The following is a 22,104-nucleotide window of genomic DNA, read 5'->3' on the forward strand; positions in this document are numbered from 1 at the left end:
AGAAGGAAACTGTGTCCTAGAGATACTAGGTTGATAATGTCCTCAAGAGGAGCTCATAAGGATTGTCATGTTAAACCCTGCAGGTGGACCTAGTCCGACATGATGATAAGGTTGAGTGGTACTACTCTTGGACTAAGATATTAATTAAATGAGTTGTCAATAACTCACTTAATTAGTGGACATTCGATATCTTAAACACAGGGAGACTAACACACTCATGATAAGAAGGAGCCCAAAAATGTAATTTGGGATTGGTGCGGTAGTTCAATAATAGTTCTTTAGTGGAATGAATTATTATTGATGGAATTAAGTTGTGTGTTCGTGGCGAACACGGGAAGCTTAATTTCATCGGGAGACCAAAACCAATTCCTCCTCTCGGTCCCTATCGTAGCCTCTTGTATATAGAGATTTATACCCACCATATACCTACCTTCTTACCCAACCAATAAGGGCCGGCCAAGCTAAGCTTGAAGCTCAAGCTTAGGGCCAGCCAAGCCTAAAGGTTGGCCTTAAGGTGGCCGGCCAATAGCTTGGAGCCCAAGTTTAGGTGGCCGGCCACATCATATTAAAAAGGATTTTTTATTAAAATTATTTCTTATGTGGATATCATAGTTTTAAAAGAGAGTTTAAAAATTAAATCTTTCCTTTTAAAGCTTTCTACAAAAGATTAAGAAAAGATTTGAAATCTTTCCTTATTTGTAGATTGAAAGGAGATTTTATTTTTAAGAAAAACTTTCCTTTTTGACCATGATAATAATTTAAAAGAGAAGTTTAAAAATTAAATATTCTCTTTTATTAGTTTCTACAAAAGATTAAGAAAAGATTTGATATCTTTCCTTATTTGTAGATTAAGAGATTTTAATTTTTAGAGATAACTTTATTTTTATCCACATGTTTAAAGAAAGATTTTAATTTATTAAATTTCCTTTTTATTAACCACCATGAAGGGAAAAATTATTTGAGAAATTTTTATAAATTTCCGAAAGCAAATAAGGAAGTTTTAATTCTTGTGTGAATTAAAATTTCCTTGATTAAAGGGATTAAGGTGGCCGGCCATTACAAATAGAAAAGAAAATTTTTTTTAATTAAATAAAATTTCCTTTTAATGGCAAAAGAATTAAGGAAGTTTTAATTAAATTTCCTTATTTGCCAAGACCAAGGATTATAAAAGAGGGGGTAGAGGTGCCTTCATGGGAGATCAACTCTATTTTATTCTTCCTCTCTTTTCCTCCTTGGTGGCCGGCCCTAGATTCTTTCTCTTCTCTTCTTCTTGTGGCCGGTGGCAATCCCTCTTGGAGCTCTTGATGGTGGCGGTTCTAGCTAGAAGAAGAAAGAGAAAAGGAGGTTTTGTTTCTTGCATCCCTTGGAGCTTGGTGGTGGTGGGACCTCTACTTCTCTTGGAGAATTTTGGTGGCCGAAACCTAGAAGGAAGAAGAAGGTGCTTGGTGGTTCTCATCTCGGAAGATCGTTGCCCACACAACATCCGAGGTTAGAAGAGGAATACGGTAGAAGATCAAGAGGTCTTTCTAGAAGGTATAACTAGTATTTTTTCTTTCCGCATCATACTAGTTATTTTTGGAAATAATACCAAATACAAGAGGCTTACGTTCTAGTATTTCGAATATGTTTTTCGAAGTTGTGTTCTTTTGTTTTCTTTCTTTTCCTTGTGATTTGATTGTTCTCTTTGGTTAACCTAAAGTTATTTTAGGAAATTAAATATTAGCTTTCTATTAAAGGTTTTGTCTAGTCGGTGGTGGTTGCTCCCATATCCAAGAAGGCCATGTGCCTCGCCACGTCAGTACTGGGAACCTTTTATGGAAATTAATATTTAATGGAATTAATAACTTAAGGAGACTTGGGTCGAACGTGTTAAGTTCCGCAGGAGATCCAAGTCAAAACCTAAAAGAACAAATAGATTAAGTTTTGGATCAAACGTGTTAAGTTCCGCAGGCGATCCAAAATTTAATTTAAAAGAACACATGGTAGCTAGGAAAAGGTTCAGACCTTTGTACAAAATTTTTGTACAGTGGAACCTCTAGGTTTTCCGAGTAGCAACCAACAATTGGTATCAGAGCTAGGGTTTTGCCTCTGTGTATTTGGTATTAGTTTAATTATGCACATGTCATACATAATTTAGGCCGGATAATAGTAGGATGTGCTAACTTTGTGGATGCAGGATCCAACTATTATGGCTTATAGTTATTATGTGTGTGATTGGACCCTTGGACATGTCAAGGGCATTTATATGTGTGTGCATGATTGTATTATAAAATACGGCGTATTTAGTTTTATTAGGATTTTATTTTGATCTAGATACATGTACATTCCTTTTATGGAATATAGGATCAAAATTGTAAAATTCTATTTATGTCATGGATCGAATCTTGCAAAGCGTGGAACCTTCTAAGGACCAGAGGCGCAGCGGAACAAGGAGCAAGATGGATGCGACAGCTGGTGGCGGTGGCCAAATATGGCAGCAACTTGGGATGACAACACACGGAGGACAACTAGAGATAAAAGCCATAATAGTTGAAAATTAGATTTTCTATTTATTGCTTTTATATTGTCATGTGCATGTTAGTTTACAAGTTTAGTAGGCTAGCATAGTTAAAATTCCTCATTAATAAATAACTAAGTGGGAGAAGGATTTTTAAGTAAATCCCATGGTCTCCATTACTGGTTTGTAAGTGATGCAAACAAGCTTGCGCGTTAGCTCTGAGTGCCTTCCTCCATAACGGATGAGCTTGTTTGCGGATCACTAGAACAGACTTCCATTTTTGGATGACTATAGGAAGTTAATTAAGAGCGTGTGATCTTCCCCAACGGAAGGGGCATAATCTTATTAATGGACTTAGTGTCAAGTAATGGTATACACTTAGACACATCTAATAGTATCCTCCCCATCGAAGTCACTGCTATTATTTGTGTGACCAAATGAAACCAACTATTAATTTGTCATAAAACAAGGTTGACAAGATAATAAAATTAAAGGGTTAAAACCCCTCTTACAAATGATTGATTTTGTATCGTCCACACTAACGTGGCATACAAAATTAACGGTGTTTGAGATAATTTTATTTGTCATAAAGTTACGTTGACAAGATAGTTAATGGGTAAAACCCTCCTCTTACAAATGTTGATTTTGTATACGTCCACACTAACGTGGCATGCAAAATTCACGGTGTTTTGAGGTGTTGGTAAATTTAAATAGTATTGTTAGAGGAATCAATATTATTTTAAATTTAGAGTCTTGACCAAATATTTGATTAAAGATAAACCAACTATTAATTTTATTCGTCATAAAGTAAGGTTGACGAGATAATAAAATTAAATGATAAAATTTCCTCTTTGAATTTGTATATGTCCACACTAACGTGGCATACAAAATTCATGGGGATTTTTAAGGAGTTGGTCTTAACCAAATATTTTTGTGATTCTTAGGAAGATGGTCAATCCCTAGCTGATATACTTTAGGATAGACTTAGTGGTCCCAATTATAATTGATTGGAAATAGAATTTGGACATTAAGGTAGATGTCCTCTTAGAACTAAGAACAATATAGGTGTATTTTATTCATTAGTTGATACATGTTTAGTGGAGTTATCTACCGGTACCTGTGTGTAGATATCATGTCTGTAATTCATTGCAGGGTTCCAGGAAACCGACAACTAAATGAAAATAAAAACACCGTCCACATGGGCACTACTGCAAAAGTAGCAGTGTTGCAGTGGGAGAGGTTTATTCTCTAATAGGAATAAAATTTGGATTATTAGGAATTGTCTTTACATACTAAGTTTAGAAAGAACCTGATTTCGGTTTCTAAACTATTATAGAATAGATATTGTGTCTATTTTGATAACAAAGTTGTTATCAAGAAAAATAGGCAAGTTATCTATTACGGTATGTTGGTTGACAATTTATAATCCAATAACTCCCATGATGCAACAAATGGAAATTAATAACACATCTTCTAACTTAAGAGAAAGCAACCTTGAAAATGAACCAATTATATCTTTGACATCTAAGGCTAGGTTATATTAACTTAAGTAGGATTCATTGGTAGTCGATGAACTTTTGGGTTCATTAGTAGTGGAAATCTTTCCAACTGCGAGTCTTACTTGGAAGGAAAATAACCAAGAAGCTTTTAAGTCCAAGGGGTATGGAGTCAAAGATATGTTGAAATCGGTTCATTCTGATTTATGTGATCCTATGACTATCCGGACAAGAGGTAGTATTGAATATTTCATCTATTTTATAGACAACTATTCAAGATACAAATAAATTTACTTAATGTACATAAGACTAAGTACTTTGATTAGTTCAAAGAGTACAAGGCTGATGCGGAGAAATGTTAAAGTAAATGTCACTATGGTAAGATCATAGTGGCAAGTACCTCTTGAGAGATTTTAGGAGTCACTTATCAGTAGTTGGATTTCAACCCCAACTAACTGCACCTGGTACACCCCAACAAGGATGGTGTAGTAGAAAGAAGGTAAAAGACTCTTATGAAATAATTAGATAGATGATGAGTTATTCAGAAAATTACCAAATTTGTTTTAAGGATAAACTCTGATAACGAAAGTGAACATAGTACCTTCCAAGTTAGAACTCTCTACTCATATAGAATTGCTGAATAGGTGAAAACCTATTTTGAAGCATATTCGGATTCGGGTAATCCATCACATATGTTAAAGAGAGACAATGATAAGTTGGATAGGAGTTCACTTGTTTGTAAGTTATCCTAGATAAACAAAAGTAGGTTTATAGTCTTAAAAATCAGAAGGTCATTGTTAGCATCAATGACTGATTTTTTTAGAAAAAGACTATATAATGAACCACGTGCTCATAAGTAAATTTGTTCTTAAGGAAATAATAAAGGACATGTCTAACCTAGTACCAACTGTACAAGATGAGATACCACAAGAAAACTGCAACACGTATCACAAATTGATACACAATTACAGAAAGTGTCTTGTTGTAGTGGGAGGGTTGTTATGCAACCTAAATAGGTTCATGTTTTGGGAGAGTTTTTGGACTCGATCCCTGGAGGACATGAACCTGATCTCCGGTCATATGATGAAGCACTCCAAGATAAAGATGCAGCATCTTGGCAAAGAGTAATGAATAAAAGAATTAGAATATATGTATTCTAATAAAATCTGGAAGCTTGTAGAATCACCAAATGGTGTAAAAGCCGTTGGGTGTAAAAAGGTCTATAATAGGAAAAGAGGGATAGACAGGAAGGTAGTAACTTTCAAAGCAAGGCTTGATGAAAAAGGAAACTTTTTCACTGGTAGTCATGCTTAAGTCTATCCGGATTCTTTTATCTATTTGGCAAGTGGATGTCAAGACAGCATTCCTTAATGGAAGTCTTGAAGAAAACATCCATATAAAGCAACCAGAAGGGTTCATTGCAAAGGGCTAAGAGCATCTTGTGTGTAAGCTCAATCAGTCTATGGACTGAGGCAAAGCTTCAAGGTCTTGGAATATCCGGTTTATCAAAGTAATCCAGATCTATGGATTTAGTAACCGGATAAGTCTTGTGTATACAAAAGATGTGATGGAAACGTGGTGGTATTTTTTGTACTATACTTAGATAACATATTTGGTAGTTGGAAACAATATCAAAATGTTGTCAGAAGTAAGGGTATGGTTGTCCAAACAATTCGATATAAAGGACTTGGGAGAATGTATATATTCTTGAGATCAAAGTAATAAGGGATCGCAAGAAAAGAATATTTTACTTATCCCAAGCTTCATACATCGGAAAAATCCTTGTTCGTTTTAAGCATACAAAACTCCAAGAAAGGTTTCTTACCTTTTCAGGATGGAGTAACTTTATCTAAAGATATGTCTCTGTAGACATCAAAGGAGATAAAGGAAATATAGGCAGTTCTTTATGCTACGGCTGTTGAAAGCCTAATGTATGCTATGCACGAGATCAGAAATCATAGTTAGCAGATATCAAAGTAACCTGGACAAGGATAGTGGACTGCAGAAAGCATATATTGTAGTACCTTAGAGGCACTAGAGATTATATGCTAGCTTACAAGACAGTTAATTTGGTCCTTGTGGGTTGCATGGATTTTGACTTCCAATCGGATAGGGACAATAATAAGTCAACCTCGGGGTTTTGTGTTTACTTTAGGAGGTAAAGTCATAACTATGGAAGAGTGATAAGCATAGGTGTTTTTCTGGACTCCACCATAGAAGCTTAGTATATGGCAAGCCTCTGAGGTAGCTATAAAAGCTGAATGACTCAATAATCTCAAGATAGACTTAGATATGATTTCTTATTTGTCCAAAGATTATTACAATTTATTGTAATAATATTGGTGCAGTAGCAAACTCAAAGAAACCATAAGTCTATAAAGGCAAGTAAACACAAAAGAGCGCAAGTACCACCCAATACGAGAAATCGTATAAACGAGGAGAAGTTGTTGCTGCCTAGATTGCATCAGGTGATGACCTATAGATCCTTCCACCGAGGTCCTTAAGGTAAGAGCTTTTGATGGACATGTTGAAGGGTTAGGAATCAGATGTATGACAGCAAATATGGCAGCTTAGTCTTTTAGTATAAGTGGGAGATTGTTAGGGTGTATACTAAATGCCTAGCTTTTGGTATAAACATTTATTTAAGTAATAAGAATCACATTGGTCAAATGTCTACATTTATGATAAATGTAGTTGTTCAATTAATTTATATTGTAGATAACATGGTGTGTGGTGTCACACACAGAGGATCATGTTATCAGTACCTTATAAATTATAAACAGTAGCTCACGACCAAAATGGAAAGGAACAAACCATTAGAAGGTCGTAGTGTAATTAGGTATCAGTTTATTTTGACTGTATAATTACACTAGTACACTTAGAGTGTATTGAGTAGGACCATTTGAGGTCGTTTCTTTTATACTGATTTTATAAAGAAACAAAGACCTCGGTTATTATGGAAGTGTGTGCTCTTAATCCTAATATAATAACAAGCACATATATTTGATATTTATTTCTTTAATTTATCAATGGGTGAGATTTAGTTCGATGAATCAATAAGCCCGATAAGTTGGGAAATGGTATCACTTATAGTGTGTGTTGTTGATTATAGAAGGAAACTGTGTCCTAGAGATACTAGGTTGATAATGTCCTCAAGAGGAGCTCATAAGGATTGTCATGTTAAACCTGCGGTGGACCTAGTCCGACATGATGATAAGGTTGAGTGGTACTACTCTTGGACTAAGATATTAATTAAATGAGTTGTCGGAACTCACTTAATTAGTGGACATTCGATATCTTAAACACAGGAGACTAACACACTCATGATAAGAAGGAGCCCAAATGTAATTTGGGATTGGTGCGATAGTTCAATAATAGTTCTCTAGTAGAATGAATTATTATTGATAAAATTAAGTTGTGTGTTCGGGGCGAGCACGGGATGCTTAATTTTATCGGGAGACCAAAACCAATTCCTCCTCTCAGTCCCTATCGTAGCCTCTTGTATATAGAGATTTATACCCACCACATACCCACCTTCTTACCCAACCAATAGGGGCCGGCCAAGCTAAGCTTGAAGCTCAAGCTTAGGGCCGGCCAAGCCTAAAGGTTGGCCTTAAGGTGGCTGGCCAATAGCTTGGAGCCCAAGCTTAGGTGGCCGGCCACATCATATTAAAAAGGATTTTTTATTAAAATTATTTCTTATGTGGATATCATAGTTTTAAAAGAGAGTTTAAAAATTAAATCTTTCCTTTTAAAGCTTTCTACAAAAGATTAAGAAAAGATTTGAAATCTTTCCTTATTTGTAGATTGAAAGGAGATTTTATTTTTAAGAAAAACTTTCCTTTTAACCATGATAATAATTTAAAAGAGAAGTTTAAAAATTAAATATTCTCTTTTATTAGTTTCTACAAAAGATTAAGAAAAGATTTGATATCTTTCCTTATTTGTAGATTAAGAGAGATTTTAATTTTTTAGAGATAACTTTCTTTTTATCCACATGTTTAAAAGAAAGATTTTAATTTATTAAATTTCTTTTTTATTAACCACCATGAAGGGAAAAATTATTTGAGAAATTTTTATAAATTTCCGAAAGCAAATAAGGAAGTTTTAATTCTTGTGTGAATTAAAATTTCCTTGATTAAAGGGATTAAGGTGGCCGGCCATTACAAATAGAAAAGAAAATTTATTTTTAATTAAATAAAATTTCCTTTTTAATGGCAAAAGAATTAAGGAAGTTTTTAATTAAATTTCCTTATTTGCCAAGACCAAGGATTATAAAAGAGGGGGTAGAGGTGCCTTCATGGGAGATCAACTCTATTTTATTCTTCCTCTCTTTTCCTCCTTGGTGGCCGGCCCTAGATTCTTTCTCTTCTCTTCTTCTTGTGGCCGGTGGCAATCCCTCTTGGAGCTCTTGATGGTGGCCGGTTCTAGCTAGAAGAAGAAAGAGAGAAAGGAGGTTTTGTTTCTTGCATCCCTTGGAGCTTGGTGGTGGTGGTCGGACCTCTACTTCTCTTGGAGAATTTTGGTGGCCGAAACCTAGAAGGAAGAAGAAGGTGCTTGGTGGTTCTCATCTCGGAAGATCGTTGCCCACACAACATCCGAGGTTAGAAGAGGAATACGGTAGAAGATCAAGAGGTCTTTCTAGAAGGTATAACTAGTATTTTTTCTTTCCGCATCATACTAGTTATTTTTGGAAATAATACCAAATACAAGAGGCTTACGTTCTAGTATTTCGAATATGTTTTTCGAAGTTGTGTTCTTTTGTTTTCTTTCTTTTCCTTGTGATTTGATTGTTCTCTTTGGTTAACCTAAAGTTATTTTAGGAAATTAAATATTAGCTTTCTATTAAAGGTTTTGTCTAGTCGGTGGTGGTTGCTCCCATATCCAAGAAGGCCATGTGCCTCGCCACGTCAGTACTGGGAACCTTTTATGGAAATTAATATTTAATGGAATTAATAACTTAAGGAGACTTGGGTCGAACGTGTTAAGTTCCGCAGGAGATCCAAGTCAAAACCTAAAAGAACAAATAGATTAAGTTTTGGATCAAACGTGTTAAGTTCCGCAGGCGATCCAAAATTTAATTTAAAAGAACACATGGTAGCTAGGAAAAGGTTCAGACCTTTGTACAAAATTTTTGTACAGTGGAACCTCTAGGTTTTCCGAGTAGCAACCAACATAGGGTTCCCATCCTGAGTACATTTCTCTCAGCACTCGGACCCTCACGACTCACTTGACTCTTCTTTGCAGCTTTGACCTCTTGCCTTCAAGCCTACTTCCTTTGGCTCTCGTCCCTCGGATGCATCCAAGCCCGCGGCTCGTCCACAATGCCATCCTTCACGTATGCCTCGAAGTTGCTTCCCTCGGCCCTTGTCCTTACTGCCTTGTCCATGGTCCCTCGGATGCTCCATCCTTCACCGGACCCGAAGCCATCAAGCTGAATCACACGTGTATCCTGCAGTCCTGCACAACTCAAGTACACATATCAAATAACGAGGGTAAACCTAACTTAAACTCTTTGCCCAAACACCAAAACACATGGTCCCGCGGATCATTGGGATTGCTCCAACAGTAATTTCTTACCATAGGGTTCCATATAGCTATGGAACCGAGTCTAGGTCTAAGGATCAAGTCAAAAGTACAAGGGAAGTTATTCCTACGAGTATTTTTACAACTAAGGTGACTAAGAATTCTAAGAAGTCTAACAAAGTCACTAAAAAGGTCACAAGGGAAGAAATCCCTAGGGTTGACCTAGAAAAGGTGACCAAGGCTTCTAAGAAGCCAAACAAAGTCACTAGAAAGGTATCTAGGGAGGTTATCCCTAGCGAGTACCTAGAACATCCAAGGAGCACCAATAGGTTTTGGGTTCCTAGGAGCATTTTCTCTACCCCATAGATGGGCTAGAGAGTGTCAACTCAAATTGAAAGGGTAGTTAACCTAATCATGATGAAGTTGACACTCAAGGAGCATTTTTAAGGTTATTATTAACCTTTGAAAATGAAAAGGATTATCATTTACTCTTAATTGGAGTAATATGTGCTATGAGTTGAGAAGTTTTAATAGTTAATTTCAATTGGAACAACAAATTAAGAGTAAAAGAAATGTCAAGTTGGGAGTTTGGCATTTTATTAGGGACTTAAGGGCAATCTAAGACTTAAATTTTAAGTTAGCCAAGGTTTTAGGATACTTAGATAGGTAATCTAGGTATTTTATTTATGCTAAAACTTGCCATGATTGTTTGTCTTTTATATGTCATGACATCATATTTATTTGCTTTGGCATTCATACCTTATTATGAAAAATACAAAAATACCATGTCATGTCATACATACGTCATATAGTCATAGGAAATTTTCTTTTGAAAATTATTTCTTTTTGATGTATGCCATAACATATCATGCATTATTTTAATTCCTTGCAACTTAAGGACAAATGACATTTACTTACAAATAACATCCTTGGTGGATGTTCATTATTCAAAATGCCTAGATACATATGCATGATCCCTAGATTAGGGCAAAACCAAGATATTACATCTCACTAAAGAATTATAAGGTGACTTGTATGTGGTTTCGTACACATTAAATACAAGTGAGATGCTAGGATGATGAACAAAACTCAAGATGTTGGTTTAGTGCATTCTTTTGAGTTTTAAGTTCATCAAAACACATAGTTATGTGTTTTCCAATCATTGGGAAAGCTAATGTACAAGTCATGTGCATTAAGCCCAAGGAACATGGTTGGATATTGGTTTTGAAAATGATTTTAAAATACTTTTGGAAAACCTTGATGAAGACTATCTGTTGATAGTAATCATCATTGAAGAGTTAGGCACAAACTTGAAGAAAACACTAAAGTTTTTGCAAGTTTATGTCAATATTTGAAAATATGAAGTATTTTCTTAGAAAACTATTTTTCCATGATACTATATGCCCTAAATAATGTCTACAACGATTTTTATGATTTTTGGAATTTTGTAGATTTTTCTAGGGGTTTCTGAAATTGACTGAAATGGAATTTCAGCTTTTTCAGAGCTTCAATCGATCACCCGATCGATTGAAGGGTCTCAATCGATCGGGCGATCGATTGAGAGCAAGCTTCTCACGAATAGAAGCTTCTTGGATCGATCCACCGATCAATCCAACCCTCCTGAATCGATCAGTGGATCGATTCAAGCAGGTTCAATCGATTGGGACCCAACTCCAATCGATTGGGAATGCTGATTTTAGCTGGTAAAGCCTGATTTCAGTATTTTGGACCATCGTCTAGGTAACCATTCCTAACCCCTAAAAACATATTTATACACATTTAAGGGGAGTTTTCATGATGAAAACAATGATGGATTGGTTAAGGAAGACTAAGTCGAAGTTTAGGTTGAGGTTTGGTTTCATTATTGAATTTATGAACCTCAAAACTTCTAATTTTGGGTTTCCTAAAGGTTTAGGGATTTCAAGTTATTGTTGGTGCAATGACAGAAGTTTCGTGCATGTCTTTAGGGGGAGTTACTCTTTAAGGACATGAAAAATATTTTTCATACACCTTGGAAGGTGGCTAACTTTTTTTTTGTGAAAATGCTCAAGGTTGGACATTTGAATATAATAGAGAGTGGATAACTTCATTATTCAAGTGGTGTCTGCTCAAGGATGAGCATTTTATGATAATGAAGGGTATGGGACCTTCGTTATCGAGTTGTGAGCAACGAGTGAAGTTGTGAACAACGTTGGGTAACTCTTCAGGAGGAGAGTTTGTTTTTTTTTCCGATGTGTGCCAATAGGGGGAGAATGAAAGGGTTTAAGTTAGGCTTTCATTATCTAAGAGGGAGTTTGCCCTCTTAGGGGGAGAACGTAGGGTTTAACTTACGTCTTCATTACCTAGTGTTATGAAGGGAGTTGAGGCTATGAGATTAGCCTAACTTAAATGTGGTATTGTCAAACATCAAAAAGGGGAAGATTGTTGGTGCAATATTCCCCAGGTCAAGGTTGACCAAGTCGACTAAGCTTGGACTGAGTCAAGCTCGAGTCTTGATGTTTGGATTTCGATATTTGACAATACATGTAAACAACACATGGAGATTGCAGGTGTAATTGTTCATGTGGTGGAGATTGTGAAGAAGAGTCAAGTAGGTCAAGGCTGACTGGATACTTGACTGGAAAGTTCTGGTGAGTGAAGCCAGGCAGAAGGGAAGTCCTGGTGGGTGATACCAGGTAGAAGGAAAGTCTTGGTGAGTGAAACCAGGTAGAAGGAAAGTCCTGGTGAGTGAAGCCAGGCAGAAGGAAAGTCCTGGTAAGTGAAGCCAGGCAGATTGGAAGTCCTGGTGAGTGAAGCCAGGCAATTAAGAAAAGTCCAAGTAGGTCAAAGTTTTGACCGGATACTTGGCACGAGGAAATCCAGGTGGATCAAGGTTGATCGGACACCTGGTGGTGAAAGTTCAAGTAGGTCAAAGGGATTGACTGGATACTTGGCATGAGGAGGAAAAGTCCAAGTAGGTCAAAGGGATTGACCAGATACTTGGTACGAAGAAAAGTCCAAGTGGGTCAAAGGGATTGACTGGACACTTGGTGAGCGAGTTCTAGCAGGTCAAGGGTGACCGGATGCTAGGCACGATGTACTAACAGGTCATAGGTGACCGGATGTTGGTTTAGGGGGCTTTGGACTTGATTTTGGGCAAAATCAAGGAGCTGGATCGATCAGCCGATCGATTGGCTCATGCCCAATCGATCGGCCGATCGATTGGGTGAGTCCCCGCGACAAGCTTCCTCCCAATCGATTGGTGGATCGATTGGGAGAGGCTCGCAATCGCACAGAATAGCCCTGGATCGATCAGCCGATCGATCCAGAGCTCCCAATCGATCGGGCGATCGATTGGGAGGTGCGATTCTGCGCAATAAGCCCTGGATCGATCGGTGAATCGATCTAGGCGTTTCACGAGAGCACAGAGGCGTTCTGGATCGATCGACACATCGATCCAAAGCCTCCCCGATCGATTGGGAGCAATCCAATCGATCAGGATCCGACCGTTGGCGCTGGATAAAGCCGTTGGCATGCGATTCCTTCATTATAACTCGCACTGTTCACCCCCAATCTACACAGCGATCTTCGAGGGTTCTTCTTCAGAGCTCACCGCCAGTTCTTGAAGTTTCTTGGAGCAGCGTTTCCAAGGTCAAGAGGCATCCCAAGCAAGAGGAAGAACCTAGCTAGGGTTTATTGTACACAATCTTGTAAGATTTACTTGTATTTGCTTCTTCTTCTCTTCTTGTTTGTTGTGTGAGTTTGTAAAGACTTCTCCGCCTTCGGTAGTTACCGTAAAGGAGTGTTTTCATAGTGGAGAGTGCTCGTGTGTGTGGATCCTTGGATTAGTCACCTCATCTTGAGGTGGATACCAAGTAAATCCTTTGTGTTAGCGTTGTATGTTTTGTTTCTTGTATTTCCGCTCCACATCATTGAAGAAACAAGCAACGACGAGCACAAGAACGCGCCGAGCTATTCACCTCCCCCCCTCTAGCTATATTTTGGTCCCAACACTTTGGTTGCTCCAATTACCATCTTCTTACTTCTTCAAACCTAGCATTCGTCAATGATCCTTGGGTTGAAGGTGAAAGTCGGATTCTACACTTAAAAGTAAAAGTCGGGTTCTGCAATCTCTCTGATTTTTGCCATCAACGTCGAAGGAATTATTTTGGACGGTCGAGGTGGAAGTCAGGGAGGGAGTATACGCTGGAAGTCGAGGGAATATAAAATGAGTCAAAGGAGTATAAAATGAAAAAAGAGGGCAATTTGATAAATTGAAGCAGATTAGGGAGTTAAAGAATATAAAAAGATTTAGTCGGGGAGTGAGATGTATTTTGTCGGACCTGAAGATTGACGAATGTGCTAAAATTGCAGTTAGGAATTTAAAGACAATTTATCGTAATTATAAATGCATGCACTATAGATTTCGTTAAGTACTTAACCGTGAGGGGCACAGGATCCTACGTAGTTACCTACTATGATATATTTTAAATTTAAGATTATTAATCTTAAATTAGCATAATTATTTAAATTAATCTCCAATCATTTGGATCTTTGCATGATTTTAAACACATTCCACACAAAGGTAGATCCGCTACCTTAGCGGCCCCCCTAGTGCCGGCTTAAACACATTCCACATGTACAAGTACCTATGAGTAATACTTGTTTTGATTATAATTAGTTTTAAAATTTTACAATCTATTAATTTTAACATAAAATCTATACTCAAATTTAACTACATCAAATTGAAAATTAAGTATATAAGTAAATTTACATAAAATCTAATTATCTAAATTATTAATATTAAAAGATTTATTTTAATTCTATTGTCCTTTAAATCTTTATATATTTTAAATTCTTTAATTTTTCAATCATACTTTTTCCGACGTTTTTCATTGAGTTGAAAAGTTGTGGAAAAAAGAATAAAAAACTTCGTCGCCTGAGAGATTCGAACTCTCGCGGGGAAACCCCATGTACTTAGCAGGCACACGCCTTAACCACTCGGCCAAAGCGACGCTGTTGTTTCTTTTGCATCAAAATAATACAAGTGTAGTGATTTGTAGCTCTTCCACTCTGTTTCCGTCTTCTTTTTACCAAATCCACGAGAACAAAATAACAAAGGCGACGACGAAAGAAGAAGAAATTGGGACGGAGAGCGGAACCGCCGCCATGTCTTTCGCCACTGTCTCTCCGGCTACCATCGACAGCGACGCTCCTCTCTGCTCCTCCGTCATATATTGGTGCCACGAGTGCGACATGAGCGTCACCCTCCTCCCCTCCCAATCCCCACTCATCTGTCCCGACTGCTCCCGCTCCGATTTCCTCGAGGAAATGGAGTCTACACCCACCCATCTCCCCTCTTCCTCCTCGGCCCCTTCTCCCCCTCCCCAATCCCTCACCGACTCCGACGATGACGATGACGACGACGACGCCGGATCCGCCTCCGATCCAGACGACCGCCACCGCCTTCCCTCCTCTCGTGCCGATCGCGTTCGCCTCCTCATCGGCCGACTCTCTGAAGGCAGCGGCGATGGCGACGACTCTCTCCCTCTTTTCCCGCCTCCCGCTCCTGCTCGCTCCGGACCCTATCCTGCCTCCGTCGCATCAATCGAAGCTCTCCCTATCGTCTGCATCTCCGGTGCTCATGCGACCTCCTTTCCCTCTTGCGCGGTTTGTAAGGAAGATTTCGTCCTCCACTCTTCCGCCCGTCGCCTCCCCTGCTCGCACCTCTACCACTCCGATTGCATCGTCCCTTGGCTTTCCCTTCACAATTCCTGCCCCATCTGCCGCGCGCCGCTCCCCTCTCAATCTTCTGGTGGCGCCATTTATGGAGACGATGACGCGCTTTCAGCGGCGCTCAGTGGGGCCGATGATGACACGACGGTGCTGACTGCTGCGCTGTGGCAAGTGAGGAGGCAGCACCGGCTTTCGTTTCCGGTTCAGCCTGCTGCATCAGCAGCCATGAACGCTGTCCTCTTTCAGATGGAAGAGGTGGATGATGCGCTAGTTGATAGTGTGGAGACGACGTCATTGGAAGGGCGTGGAACATCCATAGGAAGTGGGACGGATGGTGACAACACTATCATCTTGCCTGAGATTAGGGAGAATTGTCTTTAGCACGTATCCTGACAGCGATTATTGTTGCATAAATCCTTGAGGTATGATTGTTTTGTTACATTCTCATTGTTATGATCATATTTTTCTCACAAAGGAAAGTGTTTCTATGCAGTGCAGCTCAATTTTGCATGCTTACTATCTGTTATTTTGATTTTGTGCAATATTGTTGTTGTCTCAGTTCAAGATGATCACAGGGCTTGTTAAACTGAGAATAATATCTTGGTATGCCATGATTCATTTACTACATCCAATGATTATTTTACAAATTCTTGTTGGATTGTTTAGGTACATGCTTAGTCTAGTCCTGTAGTAAATGTACAACAAGCTTCACTTGTCCTCACAGAATATTGATATAGCACTTTTAGATAAGTGTTGGTGAATCCATTGTGAAGTTGAAGATTTTTAGTATTTTAGATTATGTTTATAGTACTCAAAATTTTAAATGGTTAGCGATTCAGTTTTAATTCTCTCACTTTTTGAACATTGAGTAAAAATTGACTCAGTGTTTGACAAGTTTCTATATATGATGCTTGATGACTGCATCTTATGCTTGCACCTTATTTGTTAGTGTAAAATTCTAATGCAACCCAGCATCATATTGAAATGATCAAGTAGTTACTTCATTAATTAGATGATCCACAAGTTGTGTTCAAAATATTGCCTTAATATTAGGGTTGTAAACAAGTCGAGCCGAGCCGAGCCGAGTTTTGGGGTGTTCAAGCTTGTTTGATAAGGTAACCAAGCCGAGCCGAGCTTAAAATGAACCAAGCTTTTGAAATGAGTGTTCAAGCTTGGCTTGGTTTATTTTTTATGAGCTTGAGCTTGTTTGAAGCTTGGCTTGAGCTTGGTTCGTTTAGATGTTATCAAGCTCTTAATCAAGCTTGGCTTAAGCTTGGTTCGAGCTTGGTTCGTTTAGATGTTATCAAGCTCTCAATTCAAGCTTGTTTGATTGTTTGAAATTTTTAGTTGTTTGATTGGTTATTGAGCTTGATAATTTAAATTTATTTATTTATTTTATTTTTTATTTAGCATATTGAAAAGAGTTTTGTTAATGAATATGGTTCTTGAACATTGTTCACGAACATTGTTCACGAACGTTGTTCACGAATGTTAACGAGTTGAACACATGTGTTCAAACTTGTTTATTTAGCTTAACGAGTTTTCAAGCTTGTTTGTTTAATTAATCTTATGTATATTGAACGAACATAAATAACCTCTTACCAAGCCAAACACCAAGCTTGTTCACGAACGTTTGGTTCATTTACAACCCTACTTAACATAAGTTTAGGAATCAAAACTTTGTAGAGAATAACTATAATAGCCAATGCTTGTGCTAATGGCATTAATTTCATGAGTGAAGGCTCATCTGCCTAAAACAAGTAAGCATTACTTGAATGCTTGTTTTAAGAAAGAATTCTTCAAATTGTGGTCTTTAGAACTGAAGAATCAAATGACTTAAGAGGCGGGCGTCTGATTGTCATGGTTGATCATTTGTATATTATGCTGTGTTAGAATTCAATTTGAATACAATAAGATCACTTTGTGCGTAATATTTTAGTATAGAGCGAAAAATGTTTCTGGACTAAGTTTATTGGTCCCCTATATATCTGGCTTTTTCACTCGTCCATATTTAGTGAATCACCCTACCAATATTTGTTTGCTTGCTACTAGCAGTTAGACCCAACCCCGGGCTGGATCCGGCTTGAACCTGGCCCGGGCCTGTAACCGAGTCAACGTGACTCGGTTTGCTTGGCCAAATCGGAACCAGCTCAGCAGGATGCCGGGCCGGTTCTGGTTCCAAGGGGTTAAAAATTGACTGATCGCCGGTTCGGCTTGCCGGTTCACCCCCAATTTATTTTTTGCCCATTGAAAACCAGCGGTTCCTAGCCGTCCTAGCCGTTGAGGAGGGGGTAGGGGGCTTTTTTAGGTATTTTTTTTTAACGGTTAAGATCATTTGACCGTTTTTTTATCAATGACTATGATTTAGTGTTCGTTACTATCCAAACTCTATAAATAGAGAGTTTATTTCATCATTTTTACGCACATCTTTTCTACTCTTAATCTCAATTTTGCATTTTCTATACGTTTTCGTCTCCATTTTTACGCATTTTCGTTTCCAATTTTCAATTATAATGGAAGGAGGCCATGGAGCTGCATTATCTTGAGCTTGGAAGCAAAAGAAAATAGTGAATCCGCGCAAGGACCCCAATGTTCAATCCACCTACGATGAGATCGAGTACCTTCCGAATCCGACATCTGAAACACAAGTACCGATACAATTACTTCTAAGGTTCGGAAAATTCCTCCTAAAGTCTTCTATTTTCACTAAACATTTTTAGAGGGTCACTCTTCCGTTGGGAGAATTGCGTGCAAAATGTAAGCAATGCAACGCTTCTTACAAATTCTAAGCTGGCAGCGGCTATAGGTAGTTGAAACATGTAGAAACGAAGCACATAACGGAATATGGACTCGACCATTCTTAAACACAATTATATAGATTTGATTACACTTGTACAATTAAAAAATTAGTAAAATAAGGAAAAAGAATTTAATTGATGAATTTAGGAAATTAGATAATAAAGTTTCTTTATATTCTGATATTTGGAGTGACATATTCGTATATGGGTGTGACTTTTCATTGGATCGATAACTCTTGAAACCTTGAAAAAAAGATTGCTAGCTTATAGAATTTTTGATGAATCACATAGTGCATATAACATTGCACAATTATTATGCTTAATTTTAGAAGAATATGGATTAATTCATAAAATATTTTCAATATTATTAGATAATGCTAGTTCCAATACCGTTTGTATAGATCTTCTAAAATTTGTTTATCAACCTATTATTGGTGGTTTATTTTTTTACATTCGTTGTGTATGCCATGTTTTAAATTTATGTCTTCAAGATTGATTAAAAATTTTAGAAAATTATATTAAACTCATTAGAATTGTAATTTCTTATTTATGGTCGCACTCATCTATAATGAAACAATGGGGCAGGTTTTGTAAAACTAATGGAATGAAACTTAAAAAATTTTCACGTGATCTATCGACACGTTGGAATTCAACATACCAATTATTACAAAATTCATTTCAATATAAAGAATTATTATGTTCATTTTTTGCACAAAATACTAATACTATTATATATTTATTTTCACAACAATGGAATATTTGTATTAGTATTTGTGAAATTTTAAAAGTATTTAATGATGCAACAAAACAACTTTCCGGTGTTTATTATCCCACTACTCAATTAGTTTTAGAAGATTGTTCTAATATAATATTAGTTTTAAATGAATATATTAATAATGAATTTTTATCTTCTTGCGTATTAGCAATGAAAACTAAATGGGAAAAATATTTTTATTTTATTCTTAAAATTTATTTAATTATATTTGTTTTTATTCCTAGATTTAAATTTGACGTTTTCTTCTCTTGATCCAGTTAATATTATATATAATGTTAAAATTTATTTATATGATATTTATAATCAATATTTTGCAAAATATGAACACAAACTAATATTTTTGAAATACAACAAACTACTAGTAGTAATTTAAAACTTATAAAAACATAACTTTTTTTATTAAAAGAACGGATAAAATATCCACGAGGATCCTCAAGTTCCACACAGGAATTTGAAAATTATTTTACAACTTCTTTTGATTTTAATGAAAAGGGGAGCCTTGGCGCAACGGTAAAGTTGTTGCCATGTGACCAAAAGGTCACGGGTTCGAATCCTGGAAACAACCTCTTGCAAAAAAGCAGGGTAAGGCTGCGTACAATGGATCCTTCCCGGGACCCCGCATGGCGGGAGCTTCGTGCACCGGGCTTTTTTTTTTTTTTTGATTTTAATGAAGTAGATAGTGAAAATTTTGATATCTTAAAGTGGTGGTCACATAAGGCCCAAAGCTTTCCCGTCCTCTCCGTAATCGCTAAAGAAATTTTAGCTTGTCCAATGTCATATTGTTGTGGAGTATACGTTCAGTGCCGATGGCAACATATTAGATGAACGACGATCAACTTTATCTCCCGACTCATTGGAAGCCCAAGCATTGCCTGATGATTGGACCAGAGTCAAGAAAAGCATCCAAAGAATATAATTTTCAGATGACGAAGTTGAAGATTTTGATATCGAAGGAATGAATACAACAGGAACGAGAAATGGAAGTGAGTGACAATGTCACTTTCAAATGTAAAAGAATGAAAATATAAAAGAACTATGTGGGTTTTGATTCCTCTATACCCTAAAGGGATACATAGACAACTTAAATGAGTGCAAATCTTTTTTTTTTAAATAAATTTTAAATTTTTTATATAATAATCTTGAACCGTGGCGAACTGTGATGAACCGTGAACCGATAATTCCGTGATCCGTAATCGTCTTGGGTGGTTAAGGTTAAGGGTTGACTTGTCAGGAACCATCAAACCGACAGTTTCGATCGTGACCCGTAACCGTCTTGGGTGGTTGAGGTTAAGGGTCGACCTGCCAGGAACCATCGAATCGGTGGTTTCGAACGTCGAACAGTCGGTATCGAATCGTGGTCAGATCTACTAGCAGTGATGCATCATAATATTTTTGGCAGGGTCTCACATGGAATATTATCATCTCAAGGCCATTGATGGTTTCAATCTTGTTAACTCATGTTAACTCTTGTTAGCCTTTGAGTTGGTGGGGTGTCCACTTTTGTCTTTTTTTTTCCTATTGTAGACCATCAACTTCTGTTGCCTGTCCTAATTCTACACATCTCTAGATGTTCTGCTTGCGAATTATTCATATGATTGCTATCTTCTCTCCAAGCACCATTGAAACCTGTTAAAGAACAAACTAGAGCTATACAGTGTTCTGACCACTATCATCCCTGCTTCCTGAGCATCCATAAAACCTATTTCAATTATTTCAAAATTTTCTAGATTCAAAATGTTCACTACATTTCCCAATGGTGGTTTTCTTTATTTACCTTTGAGAATTGTTCTGCTTCCTCTTCACTTGCCAAAAGATCTCCACGATTATGGATTTTTGCACAATCTGCATGAAGCCACAGGACTGTAGCAATCTTCCTTCCAAATGGTTGAATCTTCCATTTGGAAAAGAAGCTCTTGCATATGAGCATTCACAATGGTAATGCCTTGTGTTTTCACCGGACAAGTTTATGTTATATATACAAACAAACTGATGAATGTGATCCTACACAAATCATTTTGCTCTCATCAGGTGGTTAGGCCAGTTAAAGAGCCAGAACAAAGTTAAAATGCTATACATTTGAGAGCTGGATTCTTTATTGAAATCACTGATCCTATTTTTTGTACCTTTTGATCGAACCATGTCCTCATCTCATCTGTAAATCTGCTACATCTGATGATGTGGGAATGCTAGATGGATCATTCACATATGCATCAGAAAAAGTAATAGGCAATTTGGAATTTAATGCAATCATTTCACATGTCACTTAATGTGCTTGTTAATCTTTTTCAACTTCTTTCATGGTTGCATGAATGAAAGGAGACTGGATAGGGATAGCAGCAAGAATTTATATATGATAAGTAATTCACATGTGTTGTATGTTCCTTTCGCCTTCTTATTTCCTAAACTACTATTAATCTCATGTGTAAATACACAATTTTTGATAAGTCTGCATTTTACCACAGTGATTTATCTATATTTTCTGTGAATTAATTTTCAGTTCTCACCCTGATTACCTGTACGATGCAGTCTTCTTTACTTCATCAACAAACAAGTACTGGAAACTTCAATATTTGGAATATGTACGCTCGTGTTGTATCTTAATGACGCAGAGGCCAAAGAAGAAGACGTTCGCAGTAATTTCTGATACAATCATTACTGTAATCTGCCTAATAATGTTTTTTTTGCTATTTAGTTATTGAATTCATCCAAGTTGTAAACTCATTTATAAGCTTATATTCTCCCTGTATGGTTGTGAATCTGTGTTTACAAGCTCGCAAACAAACTTGCCTTGTTTGTTTCCTTGTCTAGAATCTCTAGATTGTCACAAAAAAAAACATCAGAAACTATAACTTGTCGGTATCCTTTCCACTTTCCTTCCACATCATTTATGCCTGCCTTATTTTGAAGGAATAATAAAATGATCTAAAATTTGAAGATTTAGTTTTTGTCGTTGGTTGTTGTTGATAAAATAATTTAAAATGCTTCTATAGAGCAAGCAAAAGAAAAAACAATGATTGACATTGTCATATAAAATCGTGATTCAGATGGTAGAAGAAGACGATCCAGAAGCACTAAATCTATTGGGATCATATAATTATATTGGAATTAGATTCAATGATTTGATAAATTTATAATTCAAGTTGAATCACAAAATCTATAATTTATAAATTAAAGTTCATTATATCTCTACATTTATTGTCAGATATAATTTGTAACTGTCCGTCTTAGTTTAAAATGTATTTTTTAAAGTTTTTTTTTTGTGGAAGTTTAATTTTTTTTTTAGAAAAATGATATGCT

The 22,104-nt window shown here is 36.9% G+C and overlaps 1 protein-coding gene and 1 non-coding gene across 6 annotated transcripts; one reads left to right on the top strand and one right to left on the bottom strand.

Moving 5' to 3' along the window:
* Positions 1-14,431: 14,431 nt before the first annotated feature.
* TRNAS-GCU lies at positions 14,432-14,513 on the bottom strand. Its single transcript has one exon. It is a non-coding gene; the product is annotated as a tRNA-Ser (tRNA).
* Positions 14,514-14,587: 74 nt separating this feature from the next.
* Positions 14,588-21,563, top strand: LOC121975732 (probable E3 ubiquitin-protein ligase RHC2A). 5 transcript variants are annotated; one of them, XR_006110409.1, is made up of 3 exons: positions 14,588-15,656; positions 15,794-15,837; positions 21,334-21,563. XR_006110409.1 is itself a non-coding variant. In XM_042527559.1 (2 exons), the coding sequence occupies exon 1, from the start codon at positions 14,668-14,670 to the stop codon at positions 15,613-15,615; it is 948 nt and encodes a 315-aa protein (XP_042383493.1). In that variant the 5' UTR covers positions 14,588-14,667; the 3' UTR covers positions 15,616-15,656; positions 21,305-21,563. The 5 variants fall into 5 exon arrangements, 2 of the variants coding, with proteins under 2 accessions (XP_042383493.1, XP_042383492.1); XR_006110408.1 differs by lacking the exon at positions 15,794-15,837 and adding an exon at positions 17,755-17,905; XR_006110410.1 differs by lacking the exon at positions 15,794-15,837 and adding an exon at positions 17,758-17,905.
* Positions 21,564-22,104: the final 541 nt, after the last annotated feature.

The sequence above is a fragment of the Zingiber officinale genome, chromosome 4B, assembly GCF_018446385.1.
Source record: "Zingiber officinale cultivar Zhangliang chromosome 4B, Zo_v1.1, whole genome shotgun sequence".
Classification (NCBI taxonomy): domain Eukaryota; kingdom Viridiplantae; phylum Streptophyta; class Magnoliopsida; order Zingiberales; family Zingiberaceae; genus Zingiber; species Zingiber officinale.